At 41.8% G+C, this 20,762-nt stretch overlaps 3 protein-coding genes across 7 annotated transcripts; 2 read left to right on the top strand and 1 right to left on the bottom strand.

Moving 5' to 3' along the window:
* Positions 1 to 30: 30 nt before the first annotated feature.
* On the bottom strand, positions 31 to 5,297 carry LOC116315473 (lysosome-associated membrane glycoprotein 3). Its single transcript, XM_031733795.2, has 7 exons — positions 5,129 to 5,297; positions 3,077 to 3,193; positions 2,490 to 2,572; positions 1,775 to 1,900; positions 1,524 to 1,596; positions 1,248 to 1,418; positions 31 to 739 (listed from the first exon to the last, which is right to left on the bottom strand). Exons 1-7 carry the CDS (start codon positions 5,214 to 5,216, stop codon positions 600 to 602), a joined length of 798 nt encoding a protein of 265 aa, XP_031589655.1. The 5' UTR covers positions 5,217 to 5,297; the 3' UTR covers positions 31 to 599.
* A 1,818-nt stretch (positions 5,298 to 7,115) lies between these two features.
* ankmy1 (ankyrin repeat and MYND domain containing 1) lies at positions 7,116 to 13,591 on the top strand. Of its 3 annotated transcripts, none has more exons than XM_031733793.2 (20): positions 7,116 to 7,428; positions 7,585 to 7,731; positions 7,798 to 7,992; positions 8,185 to 8,229; positions 8,313 to 8,551; positions 8,630 to 8,846; positions 8,943 to 9,104; positions 9,221 to 9,276; positions 9,424 to 9,931; positions 10,037 to 10,215; positions 10,986 to 11,157; positions 11,258 to 11,398; positions 11,494 to 11,595; positions 11,723 to 11,830; positions 11,919 to 12,041; positions 12,254 to 12,355; positions 12,579 to 12,708; positions 12,842 to 12,911; positions 13,036 to 13,190; positions 13,361 to 13,591. In XM_031733793.2, the coding sequence occupies exons 1-20, from the start codon at positions 7,195 to 7,197 to the stop codon at positions 13,561 to 13,563; spliced, it is 3,288 nt and encodes a 1,095-aa protein (XP_031589653.2). In that variant the 5' UTR covers positions 7,116 to 7,194; the 3' UTR covers positions 13,564 to 13,591. The 3 variants fall into 3 exon arrangements, with proteins under 3 accessions (XP_031589653.2, XP_031589652.2, XP_039456945.1); XM_031733792.2 differs by having other exon boundaries at positions 12,845 to 12,911; XM_039601011.1 differs by lacking the exon at positions 12,254 to 12,355.
* A 3,017-nt stretch (positions 13,592 to 16,608) lies between these two features.
* LOC120433780 (E3 ubiquitin-protein ligase RNF14-like) lies at positions 16,609 to 20,274 on the top strand. 3 transcript variants are annotated; one of them, XM_039600658.1, is made up of 7 exons: positions 16,609 to 16,859; positions 17,143 to 17,273; positions 17,388 to 18,323; positions 18,668 to 18,746; positions 18,883 to 19,092; positions 19,568 to 19,734; positions 19,823 to 20,274. In XM_039600658.1, exons 1-7 carry the CDS (start codon positions 16,706 to 16,708, stop codon positions 19,955 to 19,957), a joined length of 1,812 nt encoding a protein of 603 aa, XP_039456592.1. In that variant the 5' UTR covers positions 16,609 to 16,705; the 3' UTR covers positions 19,958 to 20,274. The 3 variants fall into 3 exon arrangements, 2 of the variants coding, with proteins under 2 accessions (XP_039456592.1, XP_039456593.1); XM_039600659.1 differs by having other exon boundaries at positions 16,622 to 16,890; XR_005608748.1 differs by lacking the exon at positions 19,823 to 20,274 and having other exon boundaries at positions 18,883 to 19,443; positions 19,568 to 19,662.
* Positions 20,275 to 20,762: the final 488 nt, after the last annotated feature.

Genomic DNA, 20,762 nt, shown 5'->3' on the forward strand with positions numbered 1-20,762 from the left:
AATTAAAAACTGACAGGGACTCAAAGTACAAATTTCACTGCATTCAAAACGTTGAATGTATTTTTTATTTAGTCATTTATCCCTTAATTATTTTTTCAAGTATTTTAAATTTTTGCAGTACAATATAATGCAATGAGTATTAGTTTCCCCCTTTCTTAAGGTTACAAAGCATGATGAATAGAGACTATTTAATGTTTAGTCTGCACTCTCACACCCATTTATATATTTTTAATGACATTTATAGCTTTCTAGTGCGATTAAAAATATTCCTTATCTTAAATTTATCAGAAAACTCTTGAACACGCAGTGGAAAAAAAAAAAAAAAAAATACAGCAATTAAAATTACACAAGACATTAATGAAAGCAACAAAAAAAAACAAAAGTATAAAAACAAAAAAAGACAACATTTTTAAAAAAAAAAATGTTTTATTTATTAAAAGTGTAAATACCAGACAAACTGTCTTTGCTGTTAACAGAAGAATGTGACAAGCCAAATGAAGGTTTAGGAAAAGAACAAGTGAAAGAACAAGTGTATGAACAAGTCAATAGCACCCCCCACCACCACCCCCAGTCCAGTTTCACAGTAAACTCTCAGCCATTCAAATCCGTTCGTATCCATCTCTGCGGCGATCTCTGACCACAAGGAAGCTCATCACAATGATAAGAATGAGACACACGACGGCTGCCCCAATGACGATGGGAATGATCCTCTTGTTATAGTCAGCCCAGCACTCCACCTCTGAACCATGGAGAGAAACAGAGCAGCATTTATGTCTGGAATTTAAGTAAAATATGGAGACCTTTTTTTTTTTTTTTAAATTCTTCTTTCCAATAAAAAAAATTAATGCCTAATATTAAACTTTTAACATCTAATGGGATGTCTTTACACACAGTCAGATCATAACAGAGCTCTCATTCTCAAACATGGGAACCTATACTGACCACAAAAAAGGCTGAAGGTTGTAAGACTTTGTCCAATTTGTACATTTTTTCTGCCTCAACTTCTTGTCTGAGAGATTGTCAGCCAACATGGGTTAAATAGTCTTAGAATGAAACTGCGCTGAAGAGAAAGAGCTTAACAGTAAGAAGCGTCTTACGTTGGACTCTGACCTGAGATTGTCTGTCTGTTTTGGCTACTCTGTTTGAGAAGTGCCATTTATTTACATTTGAGGAAGCAAACTCTAAAAGCAAACTTTGGGCTGAAGATATTTAGTTTCCATTCATTTGTTGCTGTGAAAGCTAGTCACCTTTTCCGTACTGTCCATGGGACAGGTCGAAGGCCTGCATCTTCACAGGAACCAGCTTGATCTTCAGCTCAGACGACATCAAAAGCAGATTCTCAGACTTGCACGTGAAGCTTCGACCGTTAGCAGTTTTGAACAGCTTTTCATGGGCCAACACACCTTTGTAAGTCTTGTCTGTTGGGAAGAGGATGAAGCACAAGAGTAGTTACATTTTCAGTGTATGCAGGGCATCTGAATCAGACACCAGCTGTTTGCTGCATCTTTTCCTTTGGCTCTTACTGGAACAGTCTTTGCAGACAGGCATGGGAGACAAATGAGCATTCATCTCGATGACGTAGAAAACATTCTTCTCCTGGGGACAAACACAACATTTGAGCCGATTCATAAACAACAAAACATTACAGCCTCGATGTGAACGTGGATGAGGCAGACCTAAACTGAGTAAAACTGACTGTGATGTGAAGAAAGGTATCCACAGCAGGCATGAGGATGACATGGAGAGTTCACCCAGCAGTGAACGAGTGTTGTACCTTTTTGAATTTGAACTGCAGGCTGGCACCATTGTCTGGCAGTGTGAGAGAGAGAACAGCCTCTTCTTTGCCACAGTAACCACTGACCTCAACTCTGGATGGGTCCAGGTCAAAATACCAGGTTTTCTGATTTCAAAAGGAGAAAAATAAAGGCTCAGGATCAGCATTACAAGTCACCATCTCCTCTCACTTTCCTGTTTGATTTCTGCGTTACATTGAACCAAAGACAAGCAAATCCTTCCTTCTGTGCTGGGTCACATCTGGATCAGTCAGTGAAAAATAGGAGCGCCTCACAAATGACTTCGAATCAGATGATGATGTCTGTTAAATATTGTAGCCCAATCACGCCCAGTGTTTCAATTTTAATCTATATTTTTTATAGTATAGAAAGAAAAAAAATGATTACACTGAGGTCAGGTGGAAACGACTTTCAAACTGATGGATCGTTTCACATAAGAGTCAAACTGTAACTGAAAAAAATAAATAAGCTGACGGCAGTTGGAAGTTTTTGCAGTGAGAAACCAGATTATGACACCTCACAAAGACATGCTGATACAAACACACACTTTTTGCAAAAACTGCTGAAAACCAACAAAATACAATTCATACTAATACACACTTTAAAAAAAAAGAAAAAGAAAAAAAGAAGCATACCATTGACCAGTAACACACACACGCACGCACACAGAGTGCTGAGCCAGTCGCACCCGCTGACCTTGTTTTCAGTGACCAAGAACTCTGCTCCCATGGAAATTCTGATGCAGGGTTTCCCTTGAGGGTCTTTTCTCACATACTTTCCTGCAGCATGCAAAATTATAAAGCATGTCACTTTCAAATATTTCAGTTAGTCACCTTTAAAGCCACCACATCTGCATTCTTCTCTTAATAGTAGTCAACAAATGAACATGTACTGTATGCCATCTGTTTTGCATGATCATGTAGCAGGAAGCATAACAGATGGAATTATTATAGTTTAAATAATTAAGAAAATACAGTTTAACCTATATTTAGATCTTATAATATAATGATGATTAATATCAGCTATAAACTTTAGTGGTTCCTTTTTTCCCCAGATTATTCCAGTATGCACAGTGAACTATGACTCAATATTGCTTCCAATTCTTAGCCTTCAAAATATGAAATTAATCAGCATGACAGACGATCATTTGTGTCAGTTTTAAAGGTTACTGCATCTTCCTTAAGTCCCTCTACCTCTTGTGCCACTACACCAGCATCTCTTCGCCTGCTGTAAATGAACAGGGGATTTGGACCATACATATACATGGAATAAATCAGGTGTACCTATTTGAGGAGTGGCCTCAGATGGCTGCAGGACCGGCCGGTAGATCTGACCCTTGGAGTGAAGCTCAGAGTCCAAAGCAGGCTGGATGGAGACGTTATTGCTCTGAAAGTGGACACCTGGTAGAAGATCACACCTGTCATTTTCATTGTCTGGTCATACCCTGTTTTTTGTTTTTTCCCCCTTATCCCTTGCATAAAGTTGTTTATCATTTGGAAATGAAAAAAAAAAAAAAAAAAAAAAAAAAAAAAAACAGTGGAAGTCTTCACAAAATACAAAACAGAACCCTCTTTCTTTCAGTAAGTACAGAGAAACTATGGCCAAATGAATTAAGGTGGTAGTGCAGTAGGTCCACTACCTTGAATGCCCTTCACTCATTAACTCCAGTCCAACACAGCTACTTCTTTATTAGCCCAGAGAACCAGAAACAACTGAGCACTCCAGTTATTTGGAGCTGTCTGAACCAGTATAGGAGCATAAGTTGGAATACTGTTAGTCATGATAATAAGTGGAACAGTGTGGCACATTTTAAAAACAGAGTTGCAAAGTGCTTTACTGTTCGGATAAAACTTACATTAGAGAAGTCAACATACACTATATACGCAAACATGCTTTCAAACATACAGTCATCCATTCATTTGTACTGTGCACATATACTTCTATACAAAGGTGTGAACAAATAATAAGGAAAAGCTAACCTATGAAAATAACTTTTCAGCTGCCATTTAAAACTGATTAGCCAACAACGGCTGTTCCAAAGTTTAGTAGCTACAACTGCAATAGCTTGGCCACCCGTGTATTTAAAATAAATGATCGGAGAGGCCGACAAGGTCTGTGACAGATGCAGGAGCCTGTCCATGTAGGTCTTTACATAAACTTAAGAAATAATTTTAAAGAATTTGGAATTTCACTGGAATGGATTTGAAGCGCAAGTCATAATAATCCAGATGAGAGGAAATGAAAAGTGTACAAGAAGTTCCATATTATCATGTGACACTAAAGGTTTGATTTTTGCAATGATTCTATAGGTGAAAGAGTGAACAAGAGAGTGAAGTTAAGAGATGTGAGATTCAAAATTCATATGCTGATCAAAAATAGTAAAGAGGTTCTCAGTAGATAATTTTGGCAAGACTTCTGATTAGTGATAGCAACAAAAAGCATTCATGGAGCGGCTGTAGAGGTTGTTAGGCTTAACAGAAAAGTACAGCTGTGTGCACAGCAATGATGAGGGGGTCCCTTTGAAGTGGTTAAGTGGTGCAATGTAATCAGCCTTCAGGACGCAAGAGGAGCAGATGATAATAAGTACACTATATGGACAAAAGTAGCCCAGTACCATGAAGCTCCCAGTGTACAACTTTTGTGCTGATGGGTTTTTTAATGTTACAGCCAGGGGAGGTTTGGAGCTCTGCAGTTCTTGAGTCAGCAGAGCCTTTTACACGCTGCATGCCTTAGGGCTCAGCAGCTCTGTGGTTTGTCATTTTATAGCCAAGTTGCTTTGGCTCCCAAACATTCTTAATGTTATTATTTAGCATTTTTGGTCTTCATTAATTTCTGAAATGTTATGTTTGGGTTACGCAGGCAAGTGGGGAAAAAAGGCTGTCTTAATGAGTGTGGTCAACACTAAAAAAGTCAAGTAATTTTAAATGAGTCAACAAAAACAGCACCTCAAAAGGTGCTTAATTTAATGACACAGATAATAGTGCATGCAGCATGAGAAGTACTTCGGCTCAGGTCATACCACTCTTTTTTGCTGAAACCACAGAGTGACAAGCGCGACATCTTTGGGACAGCTAAAGACCACTGTGTGGGAGAGGAAACCAGTGCAGTCTCATACATGACATTTACCACACTACACTCTTGCAAGGAAATATTACCATTTAAACAGAAATGGAAACAGCAGTATCAAAAAGAGTGAGAGTAAAACAATTGAAAATGGAAGAACTTTGAGCTTTGCTTTTGACATGTAAAAAAAAAAAAAAGACAATCCTGTCAAGTGAGTTTAAGGTCAGCTGTCTGTGGATGGTTGAACTCCATTTGAATGCTATCAGACTTACCTGGAATGACAGCAGCCAGGAAGAAAAGACACCATCCACCTCGGTGAGCTTTTAGCATCGTAGTTAGAAGACAAACGAGAATAGCCATGCCACTGGATCAGAAGTGCAGCAGCTGTGCCTGGATGTCTAATTGTGAAACTGTTGAACACTTAACACCTAAATGAAGGGTGCAAAGGAAGTGAAGTGACAAAGGGGGTGGGGCAGAGACCGCTGCCTCACTCAGCACTGACACATCTGAAACTTTTTTTTTTTTAAAGACAAGTTGTGAAGCCTTACAGCTGTTAAATGCAAGTACCTTTGTATTTAGTGTTCAGAGAAATCAGGTTTTAAATTATATGAAAGTGTTACATTCTGTTCAATGAATTCCTAGTTTTCAGGGAAAATATTACTGGTCTAGTGAAAAAGAAAGAAAGATTACAATTCCCAGTCACATATCAAAGAAAAAATGAACCAAGAGAGCAGAAATTCTTTTAAATGTCATAATCATTCAGTGTTAATTTACATGGCACAGGCTGGCACTAAAGTGTCAGTTACAGGTAAAGGGTCAGGCAACACATGAGCATGGTGACAGGGTAGAGCTGCTCTCAATCACACTTAACATGTATAACTTTTCTTTCTAACAATGACTGCTTCAACAGCGCCACCAATATTTATATCACTAGGCTCTGTACCTTATAGCTCAATTTACTTTAAGGAGATATGATTCAGCTGTAGGTGATTGGGGTTGAAAGACTATTTAAACAAGAACACAGAAAACAGTTATGTAACCAGGTTTTCGCATATTATTTTGAGTCTTAGAGCATTATCCAGTATGTCTATGTACGTGGCATCACAAGGACGCAATAGGATCTGGTACAGTTGGTATCGTATGCCACTGTCTCTGTTCAGTGATGGCCTCTTTTACGTCTCTATCAAACCATCTGCCTTCTTGTTCCAAAATCTGAACCGTGGCATCCTTGAAAGAGTGACCTTTATCCTTTAGATCAGGGATGGGCAACTCCAGGCCTCAAGGGCCGGTGTTCTGCAGGTTTTAGATGTCTCCTTGATCCAACATAGCTGATTTAAATGGTTAAATGACCTCCTCAACATGTCTTAAGGTTCTCCAGAGGCTTGGTAACAAACTAATCATGTGATTCAGGTGTGCTGACCCAGGGTGATATCTAAACCCTGCAGGACACCGGCCCTTGAGGCCTGGAGTTGCCCACCCCTGCTTTAGATGCAGATGTAAAGCTGAGTCTTGTCCTGTCAAGGTGTTTCTCCAATGTAGAGGTCTGAGCACGCCTCACTGTACTGCACAGTGGTTGGCTGAAATAGTTTTTAGCATGAAAACAGAACAACTCTACTCACAAGTAGCAAGACTGGTGACTGCATAAAATACTAAATATGCATCAGACTTTTGAAAATGTCAAAGCACACAAATCACAACTCATCTCTGAAAGTATCCCAAACATCAGCACATCTATGGCATCCTGTTTCCCTTCAAACGTCACAGCCTTAGTTCAAACAATACCTATTATCCATAATAAACTTAATGTGTTGTCATTTTGCGCCAGCTCAGGTTTCTGAAAACCTGGAATGTCCTCTGAGCTTTCACCTTCCTTTTCAATCAAAAAGCTCGACTGTGGGAAGTTAATTTTTAAGTGTTTCCTTCGTCTAACTGCTTAGATGTTCATAAAATAGAAATTTTACAAGAAATCCACAATAAAATAAAAAATATAATTGCATTACATCACTTTCTGTTTTGCCACCCCGTTTGATTTCCAAGAAAATTTCTCCGCCCCTGGTAAACAACAATAACAACATTGTCCACATTGTAACCAAAATTGTTAAAAGTGTATTTATAAGAATATTTATAAGAATAAATAAGAATTTATTTATTTACTTATTTATTTGCTTTATTTTTACATAAGTACAACTAAGCAGAGCAAATGTTTTTTTCCCTTCTTTCTTGCGCATGCGTGAGATTGAGACACCCACTCCTCCACCTGCGCGGGCTCTGCTGTTGTCATGACAACCAGCTGCTTACTGGAAAGTTAAAACACAAATCTGACTTGTGAGACCTGAAAATGCTGTCGACGACCTTCACAGGTGTGGCACCGGCTGCGGGGCGAGGAGGCGCGGAGCCGGTTACGACACCGGGGTCAGTTAGACAAAGCAACCACCGCGGAGGTGCTCGGGTCGGCAGGGAGATATCAGAAGGAATCGGTGTTCAGGAGTGGCCCGACGGCTCCAAGTATGAGGGAGAGTTTGTAAACGGCCTCAAACACGGCAAAGGAAGGTACAGCTGGACAAATGGAGAGGTAGTGTGTGACATATTAAACAATTTCACATGAGCATTTACTACCCCTTAGCTTTTAGGGTGTGAACACCTTAAAGCCAAGCTAAATGTAATTACATTTGTATTGCCGTCAGGTTTAAGATACAAATACACGCGTGGGTTGTTTTCTTTGGTGTAGTACTATGAGGGCTCTTTCTACAAAGACTACAAGCATGGAGATGGACTGTATTGCTGGCCCACGGGCCAAAAGTTCATTGGCAAGTTCTACCTCAACAGAAGGGAGGGATATGGTCAGCAAGTGTTCTCCGATGGAGCCGTCTTTCAGGTAAGCTGAACTGTTATTTAGATTATAGATACGTCATGAAACAACACACCTCTCCCCTCCTCTCAGGGCTTGTACCACATGGATCAGAGGTTTGGTCCAGGTGTGCTCAAATATCCAGATGGGCGAGAGGATGTAGGTCTGTGGCTCAAGGACCACCTGCTAAGGCTCTGTACCCCTTTGGAAGAGGGATTTAGCCTGAAGAATTGTCCTGAATATTCTGCCTACATGGATCCATCAGTCACTGAAAAATCCCTGACTCAGGTACATGCTGTGTCACCTACAGTAATAATAATGAATAAGAAATAAGAGCCTAGAAATAAAAGCAGTGCTTAATGCTGTGTCATGCACTTTCACAGCTATAACACAGATGGTGTTTACAGCAGAAAATCTGATGATTAATATTTTACTGCGTACATCTAAACTTACCATAAATGTATCTTTCTCACACCTCAGTCTATCTCTGGTGGTCTACAGCAACAAAAAAGGACACACTCCGAGGTAAGTGACAGCTTTTAATGAATAACTGGATGAGCTCTCTGAGTTAATATGACGCAGATCAGTTAACGCCTCATCACCTTCAGGTGGATGAAGACAGAGATTTGCTGTTAGATGAGATTTTCATCTATCCACCCGGCATGGAGAGTTACTCAACAGATGGGGACCACTTGCCACTCCCTCCTGGTCGAAGAACAGAGCTGGATCGACATTTTTATGGCGAGCTGTGGGAGCCGGACGCTCATCCTTACCAAGGCTATGAAAGAGACCCACTGTCCACAATGCCATTACAGGCCCGCCTGCAAGCTCACATACACAACCACAGGTTAGACTGGGTCCAAACACGGACAATTATGTCTGCGAGTCAGCAACATTTGTGCAACTTTATGTGTTTGTCTCTCAGGTTGCAGGCTGAAAATGTGGGCTGGGACACGGCAGCCGTTCTCTCTATGAACAGGGACAGTTTTGGTCCTAAAGGGCCTTTGGAAGTCAGTTCAGAATTGCTGATCCAGCACTCCTCCAAAGGAGACCTGATCGCTGTGTCACAGATCCTCAGGACTGGTTTGGTCTACCCTGATGTAGCAGATTCGCACGGACACACAGCTCTGATCGCTGCCACCGTAACACATTACTAATTTTTAAAATAAAAGGTTTTAACATTTCGCCCATGGTTAAAATCTGAAGTAGTCTCATGTCTCATGTTCTGTTTCTGTCAGGTAAACTGCCATAATGATGTGATCCACCTGTTGTTGGATATGGGTGTTGATATTGACAAGCTAAACTGTGAAGGCATGTCTGCCCTGGCTGTGTGTCATGTCCTCTACTATCCGTTTCAATCTCTGCACATCACTGGAGCTGAACCACCTGCAAGAAACCAAGTAAGATCCAGCATGAGGCGCTGTGACTTTGGGTTTTATCAAAAGTTCAACTCGTCTCAGATACCTATGGTTTTCTCACAGATATTCTCCCTTTTTCTTGTCATTTATTTTCCCAGATCAGCCAAGTCGACCCCAATATGGACACATTGTTAATTAACAACCTCTCTGACCAGTAGGATTGTAGCTAATGTCCCTTCACTCACACATTGTTCACTATTAACGATTTATATTGACAGACATTGCTAAATGAAGCCAAACAACGTAACTGATTATAAATTTATTGATAAAATACTGCTGTATTTATTTCTTGTGTTTTCAGATCAATAGAAGAACCAACTGAACACATTTCACTTCACAACCGTGAAGCATCCAGTGACAGCGAACTCCTCTCTGAGCGCAGGGTCGGGCTGAATGAACCTGATTGTGTCGCACACGCTGAACACACACAGGGGGAGCAGAGGACAGAGGAAGGAGAGGACAGACACTGTGAGGAGACAGAAAGCATGAGGAGCAAAGGGAAGCAAAGAAAGACAGAGAGCAGATGTGATCAGAGAGGGGAACGAGGAGTAAGTGAGGTTGAAGGTACAGAAAGAGAATTTAAAAGGAGGGAAAAGAAAGACGAACGGGGTGAGTCTGCTGAGACCAACGAGTTAAGCAAAGATCACCTGGAGGAGGAGAGTTGCGTGGAGGATGAGGAAGATGTGGAGGATACAGAGGGTAGCAATGAGAGTGGAAAAGAGGACGTGTCTTTTGTAGAACGCTCCATTCAAGTGCTGGATGGTCACATTAAACTGGGCACCGTGCAGTGGAAGGGAGCTCAAGCTAAGGTAGCAAGCAAGAGTTCATGAGTAATGTGGAGTGATGCTTCTCTGTGATTGGTTTGATGAGTTGGTTTAGTTCACTCACAACTGTTATTGTGTTTGTCTCTGCAGCAAGGCAAAGAGCTGACCTCGAAGCAGAGCTTTGACTCCACTTGTTCTCTCAGAAGCTACGAGATTCAAGTCACAGACAAAATGATCCAGCTCGCTGCCGAAGCTCTGAGTCGCACAGGGGTTTCCATGCACTGCAGCACGCAGGAGACAGTACGCAAAATGGCTGCTATGAAAATAGAGTCAGTCCTTTTTCTTTCTGTCCCATTTTACTTTTTATTTTGTATTTAATTTGCTGCTGGCTCTAGTGATCACTCCGATGTTCTGTTTCACCATGCATATACATCCATCAGGCATAACATTATGATTACTGAAAGGTGCACTGAATAACACTGATTATCTCTTTATTATGGCACCTGTTAGTGGGTGGGATATTTTAGGAAGAAAGTGAGCATTTTGTCCTCAAAGTTAATATGTTAGAAGCAGAAAAATGGAAGCGTAAGGAGAAGTGAGCCAGTTTGACAAACGTTTATTGGCTAGAGGATGGGGTCAGAGCATCTCCAAAACTGGCTCTTGTGGGGTGTTCCTGGTCTGCAGTGGTCAGTATCTATCAAAAGTGGGCTAAGGAAGGAACCATGGTGAACCAGTAACAGGGTCATGGGTCACCAAAATTACACTACACCCTGCCACAAAGCAAAAATTGTCCAGGAAAGGTTTTAGGAGCACAACAACAAGTTGGAGGTCAGATCGCAATTCAGCCGAGCATCTTTGGGATGTGCTATACAAACAAGTCAGATCCATAGGAACCTCACCTAGCAACATAGAGGAGGTAAAGGATCTGTTGCCAACATCTTGGTACTGATAGCACACCTTCAGGGGTCTAGTGGAGTCCATGCCTCGATGTGTCAGGGCTGTTTTGCCCACAAAAGGGGGACAAGCACAATATTAGGCTGGTGGTCATAATGTTATGTTTGATCAGTGTAAGTAACCTGTGTGTGTTCTTTCTGAGCAGGCACCGCATTCGTTTGGGCACCATGAAACTGTTGTTGGACCGTGGCGCTGATCCCAACGCGGCCAGGGTCCCCATGCCCGTGCTCTTTTTAGCCATTATGGCAGCTGACACCGAGAATGTGAGGAAACTGCTGCTGTGCGGAGCTCGCACTGACATCCCTCTTCCACCAGAGGCAGGAGCTCACATTTTAAACAAATTTTATGTACAGGAACAAAAGGGGGAAAAAAAGGCACCTGCATTAAACTTACCTGAAAATCTGCTCCTTTGTATAGAGGAAAGGCCTGTATCCACTGCATGTAGCTGCAGCACTGCCGGGTCCAGCAGGTCCCAGAATCACGCAGCTGCTGCTGCACGCCATCACCGACCCAGACGTACGGGCGTGCGACCAGGACGAGATCTACGAACCAGACAGGGTGTGTGGGTTTTAGAGTCCTGGGTTTTAGAGCTAAATGTGTTTGTGTTAGTTAACCAGATTTCTTTTCTTTTTTTGTACCTATATATGTTATAGATTTCCACAAAGGCCACAGAAACACTAAATACCAGCCCACATCTCAAAGAAGGAGGCCGCACCGCTCTACATTTTGCCTGCCAGAGAGAAAGTGACTACAGGGTCAGCATGCATACAGTCACAGCTAAACACAGCACCACTATTTAATGATTACTGCTACATCAAATCAAAATACAGAGAACTGATGAATATTTAAGGTAAAAAACAACAACTTTATCTTCCTTCCCAGAATGCCAGTGAAGTGGTTGCCATCTTGCTCTCCCACAGAGCCAGTACAGACCTTCTCTGGAGTGGCCACTCACCTCTCTCCTTGGCTATAGCAAGTGGCAATGACGTGGTACGACCTCGCTGTGCATGCACATTCACACATGCACATGAGAGCCAAACCTCTCTTTGTCCCACACTATTCGTTGTTCCTCGTTTAGGCGGTAGACGAGCTGTTGAATGGAGGTGCAGATCCCAACCTACCCCTGGGCTGGAGGGTGGGCAGCGCGCTTTGTGCCCTCACTAACATCAACTACCACCTTGTTGGCCACAGAATTAAGCTGGTACCCACACAAACACATAATGACGATGGAACTTTTTTAAAAATTAATTTCTTAACATTTGTACTTTTTTGTGCAGCGATCAAAGATAAATGTGTTCTTAATGACTTCAAATGAGTCACTGTTGTTCATCTCGTACGCCCGGCTGTTTCCTTATAACAGCTTTCAGAGAAAATAAGTTTTCCAAACCTCAGTGTGGCTTTTGTTTGGCTTAGTTGGACACGTTAACTAAGGCTGGAGCTGATATCTTGATGCCAATTACAGTGTGTGGCATTGTGGGAACTGCAGTCGATTATGGACGCTACTCCTTCAGACAGGTAACACTCCAGCCATACTACACTGAATGCATTTAGTCTGAACTGCTGAAAAATGTCCAGTGACTATCAGCTGCAGGTACTGGTAGTGCTGCACCTTACTGGTTCATCCAGTATTTTACGTTAATCATGGAGGGCCATGCTGGTGTACACAGGGGCTGAGTGAGAAGGCTTTTTAGAGTTTTGGTTTTTTTATACTTCTGTCTGCCTTTATGCTCCTATTTAGGACTCACATATTGCTTATACTCCTTTCCACGCTCTGAGCATTCGGGAGAGAAAAATATTCGAAGCACGGCAAAAGCTGCTGAGCAAGATGGAAGACTTGATGAGGCAGGTTGCTGCTGAGAGGGAAACCGGTAATATAGAGAGAATAGCTTCCACTGGATACTTGGTGTAATGCACTTGTCCTGTTATTATTGAATATGGCTCTAAATCATAGAGTGTGTGTCCGTGCATGTGTGCGTACGTGTGTGTGTACTGCATGATTAGCAGGAGGCGTTTTCTCCAAGAAGGCCCTTGCCAGCAATAAAAGCCTACCAGGGGAAAAAGTAGACCACAGGTACACATACACTCACATTCCTCTATAGTATATTTCCTGTTGTCTGTCATTTAAACTTTTACTTCAACTAACGTCAGTTTGTAGTAACTTATTTGTGACTCTTTTCGTGTAAACCTGTTCTCAGGAAACCAGTGTTAAAGTTCTGCTTTCAGTGCGGTCGCTCCGTGTCCGTGAATCTGACCCCGGGCAGACACTGCAACAAGGTCTTCTACTGCTCCAGGACCTGCAAGCTCAACTCCTGGGAAGAAAGACACAAGAAAGAGTGCGTCCAGGTGTCAGGTGGGAGTCAGAGCCTCTCCTCCCAACAGTTAGAGCCAAACTTCAGCAGCCTTAAAATATTTGATGACAGTTTGTCACAAGAGAACAATTGATGATACAGAGAATTTGTGAAATGCTGATTTAGTTTTGGATGAATAGAGGATGTAAATACTGTATTTCTCTCTTTCCAGCATCTGTTGACAGTGCCCAGAAAAGTGATGTATCAAAAACCCAAAGAAGTCCCAGGACTTTGTCTGCCATCTTGAAATCCAAAGCAGTCCCCAGGCCACTGAGTGTCCAGTTCAAATCCCAAAGAGAACTGTTGAGCAAGGCAGAGAAAAAGCTGGAGAGCCAAAGCCAAGTCAGTCTGAGGGAAAACTACAGCCACAACTGATGGATATTAAAATTTCTGTTTCATTATACTAGTATTGACTACCTAATTCAGGGGTCGGCAAACTGCGGCTCTTTAGTCCTTATACTGCGGCTCTGCGTGGTTTGGGCAAATAAATTAGAAGTATTTAGCTGAAGTGTATTTTAATTATGTTAGTTCTTTTTAACTTGTAGTTCTAAAATGGAAGATTATTGTGATATTGAAATATAAAAATAAAATTATATTCTGTTATTTTTTCATCGCTCAAAATAAGAGTCACACTCGCGGAAGCCGGTATAACCGGCGAAATGCCGTGCATTTATCGAGACTTTCACCCCCAGGTAGGCCAATTATGGATCTTCGGATCCACATTATGTCAGCAGCTGTTCTCCACCGTGAACTATGTTAAAGACAAACACCGTTCACGCCTGACAGATGACAGCTTACAGTCCTGCGTAAACTGACTTCGTATAGCCCCGATTTGCAGACTGTGCGCAGAGGTTCAGGAGCAGAAGTCCCATTGTAAACAAATCACGGCAGACCCGACGATGTTTCCATGAGCATGCTTTTGAGCATCTCTTTATTGAGCACTTTTCACACACGGTTGCTGTACGCATACAGCCGGCTGTAGCTTTTCAGCTCACAGCCCGACATACACCACCAACAACACATCAGCACAGATAGCGCAGACGTAAAGGCAGCGAGGCGTGATTGCGGGTGTCGCTCAGGTGCGTCCGCCTCCCCTGCAGCAGCGCTACAAACCACGCCCCGCCGCACGCATTAACCAGGTAAAATACATATTTAGGCAGAATTTTGCAAATATCTATTTTTCATTTTTCAGCAGCATAGTGCTTTTTTCCAATTATTTTTTAAAAGTCAGGTCAAGGCTCCAACAGCCCAAAGGCGATATAAGGGTGGCGGCTGACAACAGTTTTTGTTTGCTACATGGATCATTTTAGTTCAGCTGGGTGTCTTTCCTTTTGTTATATTTCTTTAAGAGTTCAAAATGTGTTGATTACATAAATATAATTTAATTTTCTCTGTAGCACTTCATGGATTTCATAAGCAGCACACCTTAGTTGTTCACACAAAGATAAAAAAAGAATATATTCAGTGTTATCTTCATTTTAGATGTCAAAAAGTATTTGCGGCTCCCAGTGTTTTCTTTTGCGTGGAAACTGGGTCCAAATGGATCTTTGGGTGTTAAAGGTTGCTGACCCCTGACCTAATTTAACAAAGCACTCCTCTTAGATCACTTCACTGTATGTGGTTGAATGGTGGCAGCAGCATTAGTGCCATAATATTTCTCATATTTATAGCTGTCAGATTACAATATAAAAAATTTATTAACTGTAAATTGTGTTATTATTAACTTGTGCTGTTGAATCAGATTACCTTTGTCATTGTCAAGTGCAGTCCCTGCGGCTCAAGAGAAAAAGTTTAAATATAATTACAAAAAAAATATATAAAAAATGAGTTCACTGCTATGTCAAAATAAATGTTCTTGCTTATGTTCTTCCAGCCAGTCTGCACAGTTCTTGTTACTTATACATTATATAAGAAAAATGTATATTATATTTATTATTTACAATTATTATACAACACACGAAGTATTAAAGGCTCGCCTTAATTAGTGAAAGTAGCATCACTAGTATCTCATTAGATTTGTCTCTTGCTGGTTTCAAACTGGGGATCTTTCACACATTCGCCTGATGTGTGAACTGTGACGCTATGGAGCAACTTTCTATAGCAAAAAATCAAACCCTGAATATTTCATCATAATTAACTTGTCTTTAGCACCACCCACAGGACGAATTCTGAAACAAAAAAAGTTGTAATATATGTCTACTGACTGGCGAGTTAAGTGTTATGTCTTCCTCACTTTAGAGCCTGACTAGATTTTATTTAGGTGTTGCTATCACAAATCATCATGATCCTGAGGGTTAAAAAAAAACAAAGCAAAAGCTGGAGCAGCTCTTTTTCCCCACTCTCAAGACCATCCAGTGTGTCATGAATAGGACAGAAACTCCACTGTTATCCCTAAATCTGAGATCCAACTAATGGATGGACTCTCCTCTTCAGCGTCTGAACATAGACATTTACAGAATAGTGTGACCCTCCTCTTTTTTTTAATAAAAGGAAACCACCACCCCATCTACCAGTCCAGAAGCACTGTCACCACCTTACATGCAATGTTGCTGCAGCTCCGTACATCTGTCTCTGCAATCATGGTGCTGAGCATAATTCCACTTTGAATGCTGTTGGAGTTTTGTTTGAAGGTTAAAGATCTCTGCCAGACAGTCCCAGTCCCAGTGCAGGCTCACTGTATATTACACTACATGCCAAACTATCCAGCATCCTCCACCGCCACCCTGATCCAACTCACCAGCAGGTGCTGATCAGTTGACAGCTCAGCTTCCTTATGACTGAACTGTCACCTGTGGTCTCCTCATATCAAGTGCAGGTTTGGGCAAACATGGTGTTTGTTATGGACCTCTTAAACACATCCCCCAGGTCTCAGTGTCATTGCCCACTTGAACAATGAAGTCACAAAGGAGGAGAATGGAGCCACCGGACGCTTCCAACAGCCCACAAGCCCCATAGGCTACTCTGAAATACATGGCCAATGTGTCTGTATGACTTTCTGCCTCTGTTTTTTTTTTTTATTTTAAATTTTCAGATCTTAATCAGAAAATAACTCTTCCTTTTGATAAATATAGTAAATATTTCCCCATTAAAGGCTCTAAAGGAAAATTATGATGTTAACCAGTCTGGAAGGATATACTAATTCTGTCGGTTATTTTGCATTTGATACATCAAATAAATAGACTCAAAAAATCATTTTTTAAATTCCTGTTTGGATGCATCATTCAGACATTCCCAGTAACATCATAACAAAGACTATTTGTGCTAATTTACCATTTAATGGCACATTCTGAGTGGCCCGTTGGACTGGTTTGCATTAGCAGCAGGTGTACAGTAGGCTGAGGTTGCTGCCTGTACTTTGTTTCTTACATCATACGCTGATGAGTCAGAGGGACGGACAAACAAGGACCAGGAACAGGCTGGTGTAACCCAGAGTCACCTCAGCCTCAGCAAGAAGCAGGAAAACATATTCAGAGAAGGAAGGATTCTCACAAAACCAGACCGAGGAGGAAGTTGAGGGATGACTGAGGACTTGGAGGAGCAGGAAGACGAGCTGCTCGCTCTCCAGAGTATCTTTGATGCGGACGAGTTTGTTCGGGACGAGTCGAAGTCTGCCGGAGAAATCCGAGTATGTGTCGAGCTTCCTGCCGGCTTCAGCGTGGCTCTCAGAGAGGGTAAATCAGAGGAGCCGGGGTTGTCAAACATGTATGAACATGTATGAACATGAATGTATGAATTAAATATATCTAGATTAGATATATCGTTGAACAGCTTAATGTCATCTGGCATCATTCATAGCTTTGGCTATTTGAGTTCATGTGACAGAATATATCATATATTTTCTATTGAATACACCCAATTTTTAAAAAAACAAATAAACAAACATTACAGAAAGAGAATAGTTTGGAGTGTGGGAGACTATTCTTCATCTGATGATCTCGTATTTTTCTTTCTAAGGTGAAAGTCTGCGTCAGTATGATATTTCTTTCCTTCCACCGCTGCTTTTGAACTTTGGGCTTCCTGGGGACTACCCCTCCTCCTCCCCTCCCTCCTTCAGCCTCACCTGCAGCTGGCTGACTCGCACACAGGTAATCAGCAGTCAAATCATTGTTGGTCACGTGTTCATCCTGCCAGTGTGTGAGAGGTTGACAGGACATGACAGGACAAGACGACAACAATATATTTTCCCTCTCCCTCCACAGTTGGCTGCACTGTGTGCTCATCTCGGTGATCTCTATGAGGCCACTGGGGGCGCTGTGGTGCTCTTTTCCTGGGTGCAGTTTCTCAGAGAAGACGCTCTGAGGTTCCTGAACATCCACAGTAAGCTGGATCTTCCTCCTGATGAACGCAGCACCCTGCATTATAACCAGGACCAACACGATGCTGAACCCTCAGGACCAAAGAACAATTCAGAGCCAGAGTTCTCTGTACCATCCTCGGAAGTTCAGCAGAATCCTTCTGACGGGAGCAGCACAGACTCTCAGGGAGCTTCGGCTTTAGACTCCTGCAAGCATGACCAGAAGGATTTGAACTCTCACCAGAGCCAGAGTGATCTAGCCTCAGATTATCAAAGAGCTCTTTCTCCAGAGCCTGCACTCCAAAACCAAACTGCACACACTCCAGATGTGACAATCCTCCAAGCCTCAGAGTTTAAGGTTGATCCCCAGGATGATCTCTCTTCATCTGCAGAGAAATCCAAGCATCATCAAAGTGGCCGGGGAGATTTCTTAAATGAAGGAGATGCTTCTCTCTCATCGCTGCTTCCCTCTACCTCCTCAGGCACGTTAGATCCAAGTGAACTTGGAGCTGCTTCTCTGCCGGTCCACCCCACAGATTCTCCTCAGAGTGAAGAGCAAACCCTCTCTGGTCTCTTTTTAACTCCATCACAGACTCTGCTGTCACACATTTTGATCTATGATGCGGCCCAGAAACAGAAAGTGTTTGCCACCACCGTCTTTGACTGCGGGGTTTGTTTTATGGACCGGCTCGGGTCCGAGTGCGTGAAGCTGTCACCGTGTGGCCACGTATTCTGCCGGGCCTGTCTCTGCGAGTTCTGTACGGTTCAGATCACAGAGGGGAACGTCCGGGGTGTCACCTGTCCTCAGGCAGACTGCGCTGGTGCTCCTACACCTGCACAGGTAGAAGCTACACGCAGTCTTCAACCTGCAGAATGGTTTCAACAACTGTAGTGTTTGGTCCTTTCATCTAATATCGCAACACATTTTAAAAGCTGTTAAAAAGAGCTACAATTGTAGTGATGTCAGTTAGAGCCCTCTTCTGCCCTGGTTGGTATATTTCAGCTGTGCTCCATACATCCTTTGTATTGGCTTTATGTTTCCTCTATAATGGCCCCTCCTCCTCTGAGCGTCCTCTCTCATCTGTCCTAAGAATGTGGTTTTTGAAACCTCTGTGTTTAAATTTGGATCAGCTGACCTCGGCCTCATTTTGTGTGTCTGCTTTTTTGTCTCTGTTGTGTTTGTAGGTGCAGAGTCTGGTAGGGGAGAAGCTGTTCAGCCGCTATGACCGTCTCCTGCTGCAGAACACTCTGGACAGCATGTCTGGTCCGTTTCTGTTGCTGTTAAACTGAGTGTGTCGTAAAGGTTTTCACTGATTGGAATCTATTTATTACATTTCTGTATTAGACCAGGCAGAAAGAACATCTTTAGCTCTTTTTCAATAAATGTTTTTGTCTCGCAGATGTGACGTACTGTCCTCGAACATCCTGTGGCTCTGCTGTGATTTTGGAGAAGTCCAGCAAGGCAGTGCTTTGCTCTGAGTGTGGCTTTGCCTTCTGCGTCACGTGCAAAAGGACCTACCATGGATTAGAAGAGTGTGAAACCAAGAAAAAACATGCAAGAGATGCATTGCAAACCATTTTAAAAAGCCTAGACTTGCCACAGTCACAAGGTACACAAAGGCGCACTATTTCAACGACTATGTGTATATCTCTTATGTGTACTAAAAATCCAAGCATGTTTTTTAAACTGATAAATTTTTTGGTGTACTGGTTATTAATGTTAAAGTGGCAATATTCAGTCACAGGAAGAGTGGTGTGAATGTTGTCCTGTTTCAAAGAAAATCATAAAGTCAGTCATCGGCATTTCAAAGCAGGAAGTACAAGAATCAACATAGAGATGTCCCAGTATTGTGTCTCGTGTCAGTGCAGGACTCAACAGCATCAATCCAAGTGCAGCAGCCTCTGTAGAGGTGTAAGATTACTTTACAGCACTTACAAGTCACGAATGCTACTGCAAAAAAGTATTTATTTGATCCGATTCTAATGGTAGCAGATATGTTTGATTAATCTTTAGCCTAACACTGAAGGCCTTTTGTGTGTTGATGCAAATGTTGTTTGGTGCTCTGTGCTATCTGTGTCTCTCAGAGGGGGTGAGTGCTCTCTTGAATGACTATAAACATGGCAGTAAGGAGAGGAAACGCCTGCTGGTGAGCAGATATGGCAACATGCTGGTAACGCTGGAAAATAATCTGAATGACACCTGGTTGGCCAACAACAGCAGATGCTGTCCTCACTGCTTCAGCAGAATCGAGGTATTTAGTCATGTGCGCACAGAGAGAGTTTCCGGCTGTTTTGAAGTCTGTGACTTTGCCTGCTCACATGTTGTGTTTCATGTTGCAGAAGAATGGAGGATGTGACCACATGTTATGCTCTCAGTGTGGACAGGACTTCAATTGGTGCTGTGCTTTCAGACTGACAACAGAAAATGGAAAAACGCACTTACAGGAATATATCTGTGAGAACCACCGAAAATAGCGTCCCAGTGCTTCCGCTACTTTCATCAGCAGCCCATCAACAAGCAGTGTGCGTGTTTTGTCACATTAAAATTAGTTTTATTTAAAAATATTAAAAGAGAAATTAGATCTGATTGAGACAAAAAAAAAGAAATTTACATCCTGTGAAGTGTTTTGACCCAGACATGTCATACTGTATCATGGTCAGCAGAGGGCGCTAAACAACAAGAATGACAAAGTAGTAACATGACAAGTTCCTTTTGGTAACTTTAGAAAAGCTAATACGTAAAACAAAATCTGTCTGTTTGTTATTTTCAATAAATTGATACATGAATTTAACAAATGATGATACTGACTTATTTAACCTGGATGCTATAAAAACACTTCAGGAAAATATCCTCTGTAAAACTATACAATAGCAAACCTGTAAGGTATAATATCTTACACACATATTTCTATATGACACGTTCTTGCAGCTGTTTCTTAGATTCTCTGAGATCTACAGTGTAAATATTAATTATTAATCTTAGTCTTACCTTTTACTCTTCTTTGACTTAACCTCACGTTTTATCACTGTTGCATATGTAAAATCACAGCATAAGGTCCTCACTATGTGCCTGTAAAACATGTTCTCCCTTGTTATAATTGTAGCTCATTGTTGTCTTCACTGTCAGTAATCCCACTGTTTTTTTTTTCAAGTAATGTATAAAGCCTGTGGTTAGCAAATACTACCTATAACCACATTTCCAGCAGTCTTGTTTCGTCAAACCAAAAGTCTGGAAAAAGCCTTTTTTACTCCAAAAGATTAAGTTAAGATTCATTAAATA

Source organism: Oreochromis aureus, linkage group 17, assembly GCF_013358895.1.
Source record: "Oreochromis aureus strain Israel breed Guangdong linkage group 17, ZZ_aureus, whole genome shotgun sequence".
Classification (NCBI taxonomy): Eukaryota; Metazoa; Chordata; class Actinopteri; order Cichliformes; family Cichlidae; genus Oreochromis; species Oreochromis aureus.

Bases quoted from the DNA above. Each gene is read 5' to 3' on its own strand.
- LOC116315473 (XM_031733795.2), bottom strand. From the start codon at position 5,216: ATGGCTATTCTCGTTTGTCTTCTAACTACGATGCTAAAAGCTCACCGA. The intron at 2,573-3,076 runs GTACACCTGATT...TGCATGCTGCAG, and splicing joins TGAGGCCACTCCTCAAATAG to GAAAGTATGTGAGAAAAGAC. The intron at 1,419-1,523 runs GTAAGAGCCAAA...TCTTCCCAACAG, and splicing joins TGTCTGCAAAGACTGTTCCA to ACAAGACTTACAAAGGTGTG.
- ankmy1 (XM_031733793.2), top strand. From the start codon at position 7,195: ATGCTGTCGACGACCTTCACAGGTGTGGCACCGGCTGCGGGGCGAGGA. The intron at 11,596-11,722 runs GTCAGCATGCAT...CTTCCTTCCCAG, and splicing joins AGAGAGAAAGTGACTACAGG to AATGCCAGTGAAGTGGTTGC. The intron at 12,912-13,035 runs GTACACATACAC...ACCTGTTCTCAG, and splicing joins GGGGAAAAAGTAGACCACAG to GAAACCAGTGTTAAAGTTCT.
- LOC120433780 (XM_039600658.1), top strand. From the start codon at position 16,706: ATGACTGAGGACTTGGAGGAGCAGGAAGACGAGCTGCTCGCTCTCCAG. The intron at 16,860-17,142 runs GTAAATCAGAGG...TTTCTTTCTAAG, and splicing joins CAGCGTGGCTCTCAGAGAGG to GTGAAAGTCTGCGTCAGTAT. The intron at 17,274-17,387 runs GTAATCAGCAGT...CTCCCTCCACAG, and splicing joins GCTGGCTGACTCGCACACAG to TTGGCTGCACTGTGTGCTCA.